The following is a 13,483-nucleotide window of genomic DNA, read 5'->3' on the forward strand; positions in this document are numbered from 1 at the left end:
TTCTCTCACGCAATCTGGCAACACTGATGTGTTTAATACTAAACGAACGAGGCTACATATCACTCCGTTGTGTTGCGTTCGCACGTTGACATTCAGACATTTGGCAGCAGAGAGCTGAAGACAGTACACAGGAGGATATTTCTCTCGACAACAGGTCAGTTGGTGTGTTCGGCGTGTCCTTGTTGTCATAAACACAAACGACACAGTTTGTGTGACCAAGAACGGCTTATTTTGGTCGCCATCTGTCGCCGGGGCGAAGTGTTACATTTGTCCTTGTTGGCTAAACTCAAGGTGTTTTAGCCCACTAGGCTAAAATGGGACAGATCAACGTTGTTTTGCTTGTAGCTCTGTTTTATTTGTATTAGTCTGGACTGACACAACACCATATAGGATACCTGTAATCAGTTACTGTTTCATTGTTTATTAGAACTGTATAATAGCTGTTCATTAGCTGCAAAGCAACTTGGATGCTATAATGCTTTCTGTCAGTTTCTTGCTACTGTAGCTGTTCATTATATTCCAACGTAGTATTGATGGGATGTGCATAATTATACTAATTATTCAGTTGAATATGAATATAGCCTATACTGAGTAAAATGAGTATATGACAGCAGTGTGTACACTACAGTCACAGACGCATACTACTAGTGGACCCCGCTGGAAACAGCCATAGTGCTCCCAGTCCCTAGCATCCTTATTATATAAATCTGTACCTCTGTGCTTTTTCCCCATGCAAACTGTTAATAAAGTATGCAATCAGTCAATTATAATCATATTGGACTGTTCATATACTCATTCTAGAGAGGGAGAGAGAGATGACTCCTACAGCATAAACAAGTTAAATTAAATTTGAAGGAACGGTAAGTTGGTAACACTATACAATTGACACTGACTATAGTCTCTCTTGATCGTGTAATGTAAATCATTTTTTGAAAATAGCTGATTGTGATGTGCAATGTGCACTAACTTCAGAGAGAGAGAGAGAGAGAGAGAGAAATTGTGACACTGGACTTTAGTGGTTGTGTTTTCTGTTGCTCTGCACAGGACTGTGGGCAGGATGGGAGCCTCGTATTCCACCCCTGTTCCTCCATCCGTCAAGGCTGAGGCAGTGGCGTTCGCGCCACCACAGGGCAGTCCCATGCACCACGATCCACAGCCCGTCAAAGGTGGGTTGTGTGTTTATGCCTCCCTTTAGAAAACGAGCACACGAGCAGTCCCTACTTTCTTGTAGAAATCATTCAGTGAAATTGTGGCGGGAACCCCTTTTGGTGTTAGCATCATGTCATGCTTTAGCTATTGAAAAATAGCAGATCTACAAGCTCATAGCGCGCCACCGAGTGGCGCGCTACGAGCTTGTAGGTCTGCTATTTTAGAAAAATCGAAGAACGACTGACATGGAAACATAGCTTTTTCAGAAAACTGTCAGGATGTAGAAGACATTTTTAGAATCTGATCTCAGGTCAAAATGGGTTAAGGGGTTGCACGCACTCTAACTCTAACCATGCAATTTACAATTTAGGCATTTAGCAGAAGCTCTTAATCCAGAGTGATTTACAGTAAGCAAGAACAACACATGGTAATTGTCATCGAGGATCCTAAGCATCTGTCTAACAGTAGAATATCTGTACAATGAAACTGAGTAGACACTATAGAGTGCATTTGCGCTGTTCTAAAATCCATGGCCATGGTAAACCACGGCCTCGCGTGGCTTTGGTTTATTTTACGGGTCCCGGACAGTTGCATTGTAATGTCATACAGGGCGAAAACGCTAGAGATTGTCAGACCCGTTATTAATTGAATTAGTTACACACTATGTCAGCCAGCCATGTTTGTTTTTACCCTACTACTGACCCTGTACAACACTGACTGACCCTGTACAGGACAACAATGCCAGGTGTGACTGAAAAACATTGAGGCGTTTCTCATGTCACAATGGCATTTTATTTGTGGATTCTACTGTTGAGTTTGTCACCTCATCCCGTCTCTCTCTCTATAGTGTCCCCTCCGTCAGAGTGTCCCATGCACCAAGCCCAGCCTGTAACAGGTAATAATACAATTATACTAAATACGATTTATATAGCACTTTTATAGGTACTCAAAGTCAATTAGCTACTATGGTTAAAAACTGTAAAAGAAAGGTAGACAAAGGTGAGTGTGTGTTTGTGTGTGTTCTTCTGGTCAAGCCACATCAATGTCTCTCTCTCTCCTTCAGTGTCTCCGCCATCCGAATGTCTGATGCACCAAACGCAGCCAGTAAGTGGTAAGTGTGAGACACCTGTTGTCAACAACAAACGGTGCCATCTTATACACATCCACACACGCCGACAGCAAATGTAATTCTTAATGAACTGTACAGGTGATGTAACAAGATCAAAAGAAGTTGAGCATGTAAAAAAAAAAAGTACATTTGAAAGCAGGTGCTGCAAAGAAGGTCTGCAACACTAGGTTCAGTTCTTTTTGGTTCTTAGTCCACAGTAGTAGCTTTTTCATATTTTCGATTATTTTGCACATTTTCCTACATAATGCCTCATTTGCATATTTAAAATGTAAAATGTGTAAAACAATAAATCATTGTCTTTGTGTAAGTACTCAATTGGGGAAGTTTCATGGTGATAACAATCTAATATAGGTATGGTTTTGCCCACTCAATTCATAATTAACGTTCTGGCTCATGGACTAAGAACCAAAAAGAACTGAACCGGTTCCCATTGGGAACCAACCGGTGAAAAAGGGGCCTACGTGTCAACAAAAGTCCGACAAAGGTCATAGTGTTTGGGCCTAGTGGTCCTGGTATCGTTCCCACTGACCTAGGTTCCCTGCAGCCTTATGTGACTTTGAGTGGGTTATCAATGCCTTTATTTCTACGCGGTTGGACTACTGTAATGCACTTTATGTTGGTTTAAACCAAGCCTCCCTTGCTCGACTCCAGCTAGTCCAAAACTCTGCCGCAGGCGGAACTCCTTGTTCGTTTTAGAGTTGATTATCTGTCTGAACTTATTAAGGTTTATACTCCTCAAAGGTCACTGCGGTCCGAAGGCCAGCTAAATCTCAGAGTCACAAAGATGACCCGCCCCGTCAAATTGGCCCCTTCCATCGAGACTTTTAAATCTCGCCTTAAGTCCCACCTTTATACCTTGGCTTTTAACCCTGTTTGAGTTTCTTTGGTCCATGTTATGTTTATTCACTGTCTGACTTGTACTTTTTAGTGATGTGTCTCAGTTGTTTCACTGTTTTGTACTGTGTTCTTGCTGTTGTTTTTCTGTGTTTTAGCTACAGTGTATTTGCTTTTTATTTATCCTGTAGAGCACTTTGTAAACCCTGAGTTTTGAAATGTGCTATATAAATAAAGTGGACTGGATTAACGCATCCATGCATCCAACAATAGCAGGTGATCCTAAATATCTATACAATGTGCGCTCTACTGTCTCCATCAGACGTTCCCACGCAGCAAGCAGCACCACCACCACCACCAGCAGAAGCAGCAGCCCCGGCACATCAGAACAGGGCCTACGAGTTTGTGGGATGTCCGATGAAGGGAGCAGCGGCGAGCATGCAGAGCGACATCGACCCAACAAACATGGTACGCTTCACATGTTTAGATAAATTCTACTGTCCGCCCTGAAACTGGGAGGTCGGCCGGGTCATACCAAAGACTGTAAAAATGGGACCCAATGCCTCCCTGCTTGGCACTCAGCATCAATGGGTTGCATTGGGGGTCAAATCAACTAATACAAATTATTCCTGAGCGCGGCACGCGCACCGCTCCTTGGCTGCGTCTCACCGCTCCAAGAGATGGGTCAAATGCGGAGAACAAATTTCACTGCGGTAACGTGTGTGACAAATCGTATGACTTTGACTTAGTGAATGCTGGAGAAATTGTGACAATAATATGGAGTCAAAATTGAAGTTGAATTGAAGACACGCAGCAAAGATCGTCGGAATCGCTCACGCGGTCTCCTAGGTGCCCAGACCGCGAGGCTGAGGCATATTCTTTACATTTTCACCCTCCTTGTCTGCCTGTGTCCAGATGCTCCCTCCTAACCTCCTTGTCTGCATGTGTCCTCATGCCTCCTCCTAACCTCCTTGTCTGCATGTGTCCTCATGCCTCCTCCTAACCTCCTTGTCTGCCTGTGTCCACTGTCCAGATGCCTCCTCCTAATCAGGTGGCCGCTCCAGACCAGCCCTTCCCCCTGCCCGTCAACCGGCAGGAGTCCCAGATCCCCCGGCACGGTTCCGGCAGGAACTGGGTCTACCCGTCGGAACAGATGTTCTGGAACGCCATGCTCCGGAAGGGGTCAGTGTTTCTCGTTATAAAAGGGCGGGCGATGATGGGGCTCGTCCAGTTTATACCATAAAAGGATGTAGGATAAAATGGCAACACATAAGATGATGTCTCATACTCTCATTCTCTCCCCCGCACCATGCAGGTGGCGCTGGCGTGAGGACGACCTGGCTCCACATGACATGAGCAACATCATCAAGATCCACAACCAGAACAACGAGCAGGCCTGGCAGGAGATCCTCAAGTGGGAGGCTCTCCACGGACAGTGAGTCCACACTCCTACTAGTTGCTAATGCAGGGGTGGGCAACTTTGACGATGGAGAGGGCCACTATTATTTCCACACTCACTCCAGAGGGCCACATTACATATTTCTGTCGTAGCAAAAATAGCTGATCTACAAGCTCAAAATGCGTCGCACTGTGACTATTTTTGCTATTTTTGACTTGAAATACTGAATACTTTTTTTGTTTTTTAATTGGAATCCTGAAAAGTGACCTTTTTATATAATCTCATTTTAATTAGTTATAGTTATGTTAACTTTATGAACTAAATACAAATGCATTGGACATACAAAGACAATAATATTTTAATACTTGTCAGTAAGCTACATATAGACTGAAGTAATTCAAGCGGGTCATGCTTGCAATGTTTGGAATTGTAACCGCTTAAATCAATAATTTGTCAGTATTCTGATAATAACCTGCATTAAGTGATGGTGGGGGCCGCATGTGGCCCCCGGGCCACCAGTTGCCCATGTATGTGCTAATGGGTCTATTCCAGATGACATGCTTTGGCTATCAAGTTTCTCGCCTGTACACAAAGATTTCGCCCCTAAATTACACATTTCTATTTTTGTTGTGCCTAAATAAAAGGCTAAAATAAAGGACGCGTTATTGTGAGCTTCTGGGAGGAGAGGCAAGGTAGGAGATAAAGTATCGCACCCACACTGAAAGGTCAAATACAGGATGTGTGTGCTGGATATTCTCCGTGAGATATATATGGGCAGCCTCAGTCACTCACTAAATTACAAAAACAGCTTTTTGATAGACAGCGGGATGAGGTTATTATGTATACTGTGATCAAGACCAAAGTTAGATAATCTTGGTTAGGTGTTTACATGACATTCTCCTGGCGTATTGCCTTAATCTGCGAGCAAACGTGTTTCGTACCATGTGCAGATTACGCACACGCCAACATGACCTGTTCATGCTGATTCATAATGTATTGTAAACGGTTAAAGTCTCTTGTTAACTTGGTTTGTGTGTCTCCCACAGGGAATGTCCATGTGGTCCCTCTCTCAAACGGTTTGGAGGTAAAGCTAAGGAGTTCTCTCCCAGGGCACGCATTCGCCACTGGATGGGGTGAGCTATTTGACACTTAATTGCTTTAAATGCACTGTGCACGTAACTAATGTTAGGTGATGGGGTCAGTGCAAGGTTAGCCTTAGCCATGTATGCAAACCAAATCACTATCCGTTTAGGACTGATTACAAATAACTCATAAAATGTAAATAGGTTTTCAATGTAATGAGTCCCGGGATGCAGGGGTGGTCTTTTAGATGAGTCCCAGGGACGATGAGTCCCATTTTTTTACAATTTGCAGCATTTCACTCCCCTTTCATTTTATATGGTTATAATGTGGTTATATTCATGTAGAAAACAGAAGAATAAATGATTATTATTAGTCTTTTTTTAGGGGCGCCTATATACAGGTTTAATGTTTGTTTTTAGTTAAACAAACGTTAAAAACGCCATTGACAATGAAGGGAAATGTACGTCATCTTGTCCCTAACACAAACATTAAATGCCATTAACAACACAGAGTTTAATGTTTGTTTTACATCACCATTACATACACATACAGTTAAAGTGTATAAAGATGAGTTTCAGTGCTCTCCTCCTGTCCCCATGGATTTAAGTTCTCAGTCGCCACGACTGATTTCAGTCATTTGGATTCCATAGAAGTCAGCAGCATGCCAAAAAATGGCTATCTACAAGCTTACAACACGTGTTGTAAGCTGGTAGATAGCCTATTTTTGATTATTAGTTATTTCAGTCTTCCAGAAAACCCTAATGATCTCTGATATTTCATAAACGCAATCGTTAACGCCTCCCTCAATCTGCCATTTCTTCAACTGGTTAGCTGTATGGTTACCAAAACAACACGGCGCTAGTGTGTGGTGGCGCCTTTCAACGTCGTTTCACAAATTGCCCTATTTTTCAGTCATGATATATATATATATTTTTTTTTTTTCTTTAATCCATGCGTCCCTCTGCCTCCTCCCTCAGGTATGAGCTGCCGTTCGATCGGCACGACTGGATCGTGGACCGCTGCGGGAAGGAGGTGCGCTACGTCATCGACTACTACGACGGCGAGATCAACAAGGACACGTACGAGTTCTCCATACTGGACGTCCGTCCTGCCTTAGACTCCCTGGACGCGGTCTGGGACCGCGTGAAGGTGGCCTGGTGGCGTTGGAGCTCCTAAAAGAAAATACTTTGTCACTCCCTCTTCTCATTCGTCGGGAAGTGACGTGTTGTGAGCTTGTTGGTCAGCCGTTTTCAGAACATGCCCAAACTACGAACGAAAACCATGTGGAAAGCGCTTGATTCCTACTCCTTCGTGCAAGGATCTACAAGCTAACAATGCGTCACGGATGGTGCTCGCTTGTTTTATCAGTTCTTACTAGTAAGTGACATTGTCGTACTACTTTTATACAAGTTGGAGGATAATAAGCTTAAAGGACGGAATTGAAGTATGTCACACACGGGAACACTTCAAAATACTTGTTTGGACGGAATCCTATTTTCACATTTGAAACCAGTGAAGCAGTGAACACTCTACTTCAAAGAAACAAGCTTCACCATGCTAATCAATTAAATAATTTAAAATAACATAAAAAAAGATTTAGGCATGTCGTGCAGCTACATGGAATTGTATGTTCTCCCAGTCCCTATTGCATAGGCTGAAGCTGCCACTCTGATACAAGTGGAACCCATAGGATTCTTAATAGAATTATCGTTTGATAGATATCGGAAAACAAAAGCATCCTTCCCTGGGTGCGTTTGTCCTTGCAGGCTGGTTAGGGCGTTTGTCACATTACGGACCCCCATACCTCTGAGTGTACAAATGGAACCGAATGGACCCACTCTCTCAGTTAACGGAGCCACAAGGGTCCATTTAGTTCTTGACAATCGGTCATATCGCTGGTGACCCCCTCTAGGATCCCTGGGGGTCCCCGGGCCCACCTTATTTAGGCCATACCATGGTCTTAGAAGCGGAAATGGAATCGTCGGTTTTTGGGGTTCAAGTGAAAATGTGCCTCAATTTCATGTGAATGTTTTCAAAAATACGCTTTGCTGTCTGGCAAGCTAGTTTCATATTGTTTATTGAGTTGAAGCGGGTTTGACCAAAGGGCCGTGTTGTCAGTGGGGTATAGTTATATTTAGGGTATAGTTTTATTTTTTTAACAAAAGGAAAGGGAAAAAATGGTCTCGGCTCTGAGATTGTAAGCAATCAGATTCCTTCCCTCCCCCCTCCCGGTTTGTGTGTGTGTGGTGTTGAATGCTGAGGGGTGATTTTGTATCCGAGGTTTAGGGTTTGCTATAATTTAATCTTCACTGTGCGACGGTGTCGAGCACCAAAACCTCAGTTCACAAGCTGTCGTCTTCTGAGACACGTCTTGCGACATGCTGTGAACTTGCAGGTCATAGGCCGTTATCATAGCGAGACACCGTCATACAATGAAGTATAAATTACGCTTCTGAATTGAATGGTTTGGAGGATGGATTATCCTGTCCCAGTATTGTAAAGTTGTCCTCCTCTCATACCGCATCATAGGGCTGGCCAATAAATCCATATTATATTAACATCCATATGGCTCAGCCCTACTCGCTTGCTTATTGCTTGCTTCCAAGGGAATAGGCGCTCCAAAGAAAATGTGAATAAATGTATTATTTACCCATTATTAGCTTGAGGATCGAAATGCATTTTTATCCTGGGGACGGCTGTCTCATTTTGACACGGTATCAATCACCATACTGTATGCATATGCAGATGCATATGCATCTGCTGTGCATTGGAGCTATGCCTCAACTTGGCTGCCACTCCCTCTTTCCCAGGTGTTTCTAAACCTAACCTCACAGAAATGCTGCCTAAAATCTAGCTCTGGTCCATAGCTCTAATGCTGTCGCATTTAGAGCTATGTTACTGTCTACTTCCGGGGCTCGCATAAATGCAGACCAGCGCAGTGGAGTAACTAAAATGTATTTATTTTTCCGGTGAAAACAAAAAACCTAACCTCTGTCCACCTGGGCGAAACTCCTGGGAAAGAGTGAGTCCCGGAAAGCTGCACTAATGCATGCAGCATGTATGTATGTAGCCCAATGTAATGTATGTCTAGTTAAGCAGGAGGTTTCTCAACCAATTTTCAAGAAGCTTGGTTTGTTACAAATGTTAGACTTGCAGTTACAGGATAATACTTGGTAATTTATTTGAATCAAAACGCCTTATCTTACATGTGTAGTACCAGACTCGGGCATATGTCTGTCAGTGGCGTTAGGCCAAGTTGCCCCTGCCAATATGGCAGCAACATTGCGATCCAGTCGCCAATGCAATGTCTACAGTATTATGTCTAGGGTATCGATGTGCAGTAGCGATGTGGGCTAATATTTCTCTTAACATTGAGGTCCCGGTGGATGCTATTCTATTTATTGTTTGTGAGTGACTGACTGTAAATATGGGTGTCCCATATACTGTACCTGCATGCTTCTGTCCGCACAATGTAGTTCTCGATTTCACTGGAACGCTGAAGAATAATTATTTTACTGGATCTGTTATAATATGAAGTTATGAACCAGTCAAGCAATAAAGATGGACTTTTTGACTCTGAAATAAGTATTTCTGTCCCGTTTGTCTCTCTGGCACAATGTGTGGTCATAATCCGCCACTGATCTGTGACATCAGCCATGCACATATTCATGTGACACGCACAACTTGAACTTCACTGCCTGCCCCTGGACATGCAAACAATGCACTCCCACATCGAGCTCCACAGAAGGAGCCCCTGGGGAGTGGCATCCCCACATAAATAAAATCCCACAAAAAGAGGAAAAAAAATACAACTACTTTGGTCAAGTAGTATCTGTACTTGACATGAGTGCTGATTCCCTGGCACAATCCCGGGCCAGAATCAGCACTATTGTCAAGTACAGATACTCAAAAAGATTATTCAAGCAAATGTACTCAGTCAGTGGTTCTGAAGCATTAAGGTGAAACAATAGCACCACCTGTTGGTCCCAACGCAGCAGTGTTGCTGGCACACTGCTGTGCTGCAACAGTAATACATTCTACTAGGTGATCCCACATTGGCCTGGAACAAGACAACAACCACTGTTAACAATTATTGTTTGATGTGCATAAAACTGACATGTGGTGCAGTGTGGAAATGTGACGCTTCACCGGCGCATTTTAGCACCTTTGCTTAAAATCTCGACCAGTTCCTTTCCCCTCCATCAGGCGCCCCAGCTGGCCAGGAGGAGGTAGTTTAGAGACCAGGATTACGGCATGTTTTTGTGAGGGTACCTACCCTAGGGGACACGGGGAGAACATGCAAACTCCACACAGAAAGGCCCTTTCGCCAACCCCGCCTCGGGTATGGGCACTGATGACGCGGAGGAGGGAACGCGCCCACAGCGTCCCCAGCGGGAATCGAATCCAGGACCTTCTAGCTGTGAGGCGACAGCACTACCGACTGTGCCACCGTGACCCCATAGGGGTTTTCTATTATTTTCTATTACTGAAAACTAAAAGTTGCAATGCGATAATGGAAGCCATCCTTCTCACGATAATAAAAATCTAAAAATCTATTTAAAAAATCTGACTAACGATGATGTCACTGGTGGACGGTTCCTGAACTGACCACAGCCCTCCTATGAGACACAGACTGAGTAGAACAAAATTGTGGTATTTTATCATGAACATTAGTGCGGACCAATTATATGAAGATACGTTGAAAAGTGGTGAAGTGGTCCTTTAAGTATACTGCAATGTAGATTCACTCTGTTACAAGTAAAAAGTCCTGTATCACAAAAGTATTTGCATCAAAATATACTTTGAAAGTAAAAGTAGGCTACTCATTATGTGGAAAGTTTTTCCAGTTTTATTAAAAAAAATCACAATGTGTCACATCGCAAGCTTGTAGATCGACCAAAATATATAGGGCTGAAGTGGTTAATGTATGTTTTGTAATAAATCTTCAAAGTAAGTAGTAACACAAATTTTCAAATAATTGTAGTGGAGGAGAGATTTTGCCTCTGAGATGTATAGTGGAGTAGTATTAAAAGTACTGAAAACTAGAAATACTAAATAAGAAATACTACACTCAAATACAAAACAAAACATCTCAACATTACAGGTACAGTTCTTGAGTAAATGTATTTAGTTACTTTACACTCCTGCTGGTGACAGTGTCACAGGCAGACAGACAGAGATTTGGTGAATTAATAGAAGCCTTTACTTAATACAAATAAATTGTGTTCTTCAGACTTTTCACTGTGTGGCACTGGGTGAACTTTCTTGCTGTAGTCTAGAAGATGGCCAGCAGAGGGAGTAGTAGCACTAGAATTGTATTTTTGGAAGCTTTTCCTCTGCTTTGTATACATCTCTTACATAATTATATGAACAGTTGTGGATATGTGCATTTTATTGTGTAGTACTTACTACATTTGTATTTATGGATACTTAAGGATTTCACTCCACTTCATGTCAAGGACCAATATTGCACGTTATACACTCCCTCTGCCAACCTGGGGAGAGCAACGGACTGACCTCATGCTTACTTCTATGCATGAGGAGTCCAAGCTGCTTCTTTTCATCTGACAGGGGGAGTATACCTGGTTGGACATAGCACGTGGAAGGAACACGTTATTCCAACCAGTTGCTTTCCCCTCCATCAGAATATTGTAGACCTACTTTTGACTCCACTACATTTATAGAAATTGGAAATGATACATTCTGAATTATAACCACCACACTACTGTAGGCCTACATCCTTTTTTTTAATTATTATTATTCTAGTATGTTTTGTTATTTCATTCGTTTTAGTTAACTACAATAACCCTGCCTCTGATCGATTCAAAGTAAACACATTGAAAAGCACGCGCATACATTTGTGTTGTGGTTAATCTCGGCTATTATGATTTTGACATGCTCGTTGAAATGAAGCCAATAATGCAAAATTGCAAACCTGATAACAATTAAGAGCTTCAAGAATAGACAGCAGACGCCCCACGCCAACCCCGGAATATTAATCCATTGAGACCTGGAACGCATCCATGTCACGTTAGCGTTTAACCACATTAACCATTAACCCATTTTGTGGCGGGAACCCGTTTTGGTGTTTTAAACATTGTTATAATTTAGCTATTGAAAAATAGCAGATCTACAAGCTCATAGCGCGCCACCGAGTGGCGCGCTATGAACTTGTAGGTCTGCTATTTTTGAAAAATCGTTAAAATGTGCCTCAAATCTTTCCGAAAATTGTCATGATTTAGAAAACTTTTTTTTTTAAATTTCAACGTCAGGCCTGAATGGGTTAAACAACACACAGCGAACGTGACTTTATTTGCAGTGGTGGAAAGTAACTACCGGTAAGTACATTTACGTAAGATTACGTACATTTAAGTACTGTACTTGAGTACAGTTTTGAGGTATTTGTACTTTACTAGAGTATTTCCAATACTTTGACTTCTACTCCACTACATCTCAGAGGCAACTACATTTTAAAATTTTAGTTACTAGTTAGCCTACTTTGTAGATTTTGATATCACAAAACATACATGAACCACTTCCGCCCTGTATACATTTAGGCCATTTGAAAATAGCCGACCTACAAGCTTGTAGATCTGCTATTTTCAAAAGATGTTTAACTTGAAACGGGACATTCTGCACTTACTTTTGGTACTTTAAGTACATTTTGATGCCAATACTTTCACTCAATGTTGAATTCCAGACCTTTACTGTGTATTCATAATTGTAATGAATTATTTCTTTATTGCAGAATTGGTACGTTCACTGAGTAAATGCGAACACAAATAAAAGCCTGGATACTGAGCCTATAGGGCGAGTGGACTTTGGTGGCCTATTTGGGTCCAACCATTCCGAGGTTGCTGGATTTGACCCCAGGCTGAATGTATTCTGGGGCGAGCCAACATGTTCTTAATCGCTGGCCCGTTCAGCGGCAGATTTCACATTTCAGTTTAGATGAAATGAAGACTGAGTCTGTCTGTGTCAGGACTCTGGAGCTAATCTTGCAAACTACTGGACTTGATGATCAGCGACAAATATACAAGTATAGAGGGTACAGTATGTGCATGAAAGTGAGTGGCAAATCTAGTGGCAAACTGAGTTAAATGTTGTTTTTATGCAATCAGATAGGAGAGAAAGAGAGAGAGAGAGAGAGAGAGAGAGAGTACTTCTTCCCCCACTGATTTAGCTTCAAGAGCAAACAGCAATAACAAAAACTAACAGCGCAGCGGAGCTCTGCGGGGGAACAATATCCCTCGAGATTTCACACAGAGAACACAGTGGATGACAGTTGAGTTTGGTGGGTCTAATTAGCCTCCACTTAGCAAACAAAAGAAGCTATCTGAGTCTACATGCGGCCCTCGATCTTTTCATTTAACCACATGAACCCCCCCCCAGATATACCCCCTATCTATAAGCTCACAACGTGCATGTCGCAATGTAAAAGTTGAAGGTAAATCAAAGTTATCATTTGTGTGTGCGTGTGCGTGTGCGTGTGCGCGTGCGCGTGCGTGCGTGCACCGGGTAAACGTGGTCAATTAATTTGATTGCAAGGAATCTCTCCACAATCATTAGAGAATCTTAAAATAATGATAAAAATGTGGTTTATCTGAAATGTTCATTCTTAACTGAATTTAAATACTCATAATGAACAGATCTGACTGTAGACACACGATAATGTTAGAAGAGATGCAGGTTTTTAAGCTGGACGGCGAAAAGTCTACAATGTGTGAAATCAGAAGCTTATGGACGACAGCAAGTAATGCAGCATGTTTTATTTGACTTAGAAAACAGTCAAAACACCCTAACATATTTATGCATCACGAGTTCTCACAGCTGCAACCACTGTGCTTGTGAAGTTCAGCACAACAACATACCAGCACAGACAAGACATG

General features: G+C 42.4%; 1 protein-coding gene across 2 annotated transcripts; it reads left to right on the plus strand.

Annotated features, from left to right (window-relative positions):
- The first annotated feature begins 4 nt into the window (after positions 1-4).
- Positions 5-9,170, plus strand: hccsb (holocytochrome c synthase b). Of its 2 annotated transcripts, none has more exons than XM_079489987.1 (9): positions 5-154; positions 1,045-1,166; positions 1,997-2,044; positions 2,213-2,260; positions 3,435-3,580; positions 4,146-4,294; positions 4,428-4,547; positions 5,558-5,644; positions 6,572-9,170. In XM_079489987.1, the coding sequence occupies exons 2-9, from the start codon at positions 1,058-1,060 to the stop codon at positions 6,768-6,770; spliced, it is 906 nt and encodes a 301-aa protein (XP_079346113.1). In that variant the 5' UTR covers positions 5-154; positions 1,045-1,057; the 3' UTR covers positions 6,771-9,170. The 2 variants fall into 2 exon arrangements, with proteins under 2 accessions (XP_079346113.1, XP_079346114.1); XM_079489988.1 differs by lacking the exon at positions 5-154 and adding an exon at positions 820-860.
- Positions 9,171-13,483: the final 4,313 nt, after the last annotated feature.

The sequence above is a fragment of the Electrona antarctica genome (genome assembly GCF_951216825.1).
Source record: "Electrona antarctica genome assembly, chromosome: 20".
Classification (NCBI taxonomy): Eukaryota; Metazoa; Chordata; class Actinopteri; order Myctophiformes; family Myctophidae; genus Electrona; species Electrona antarctica.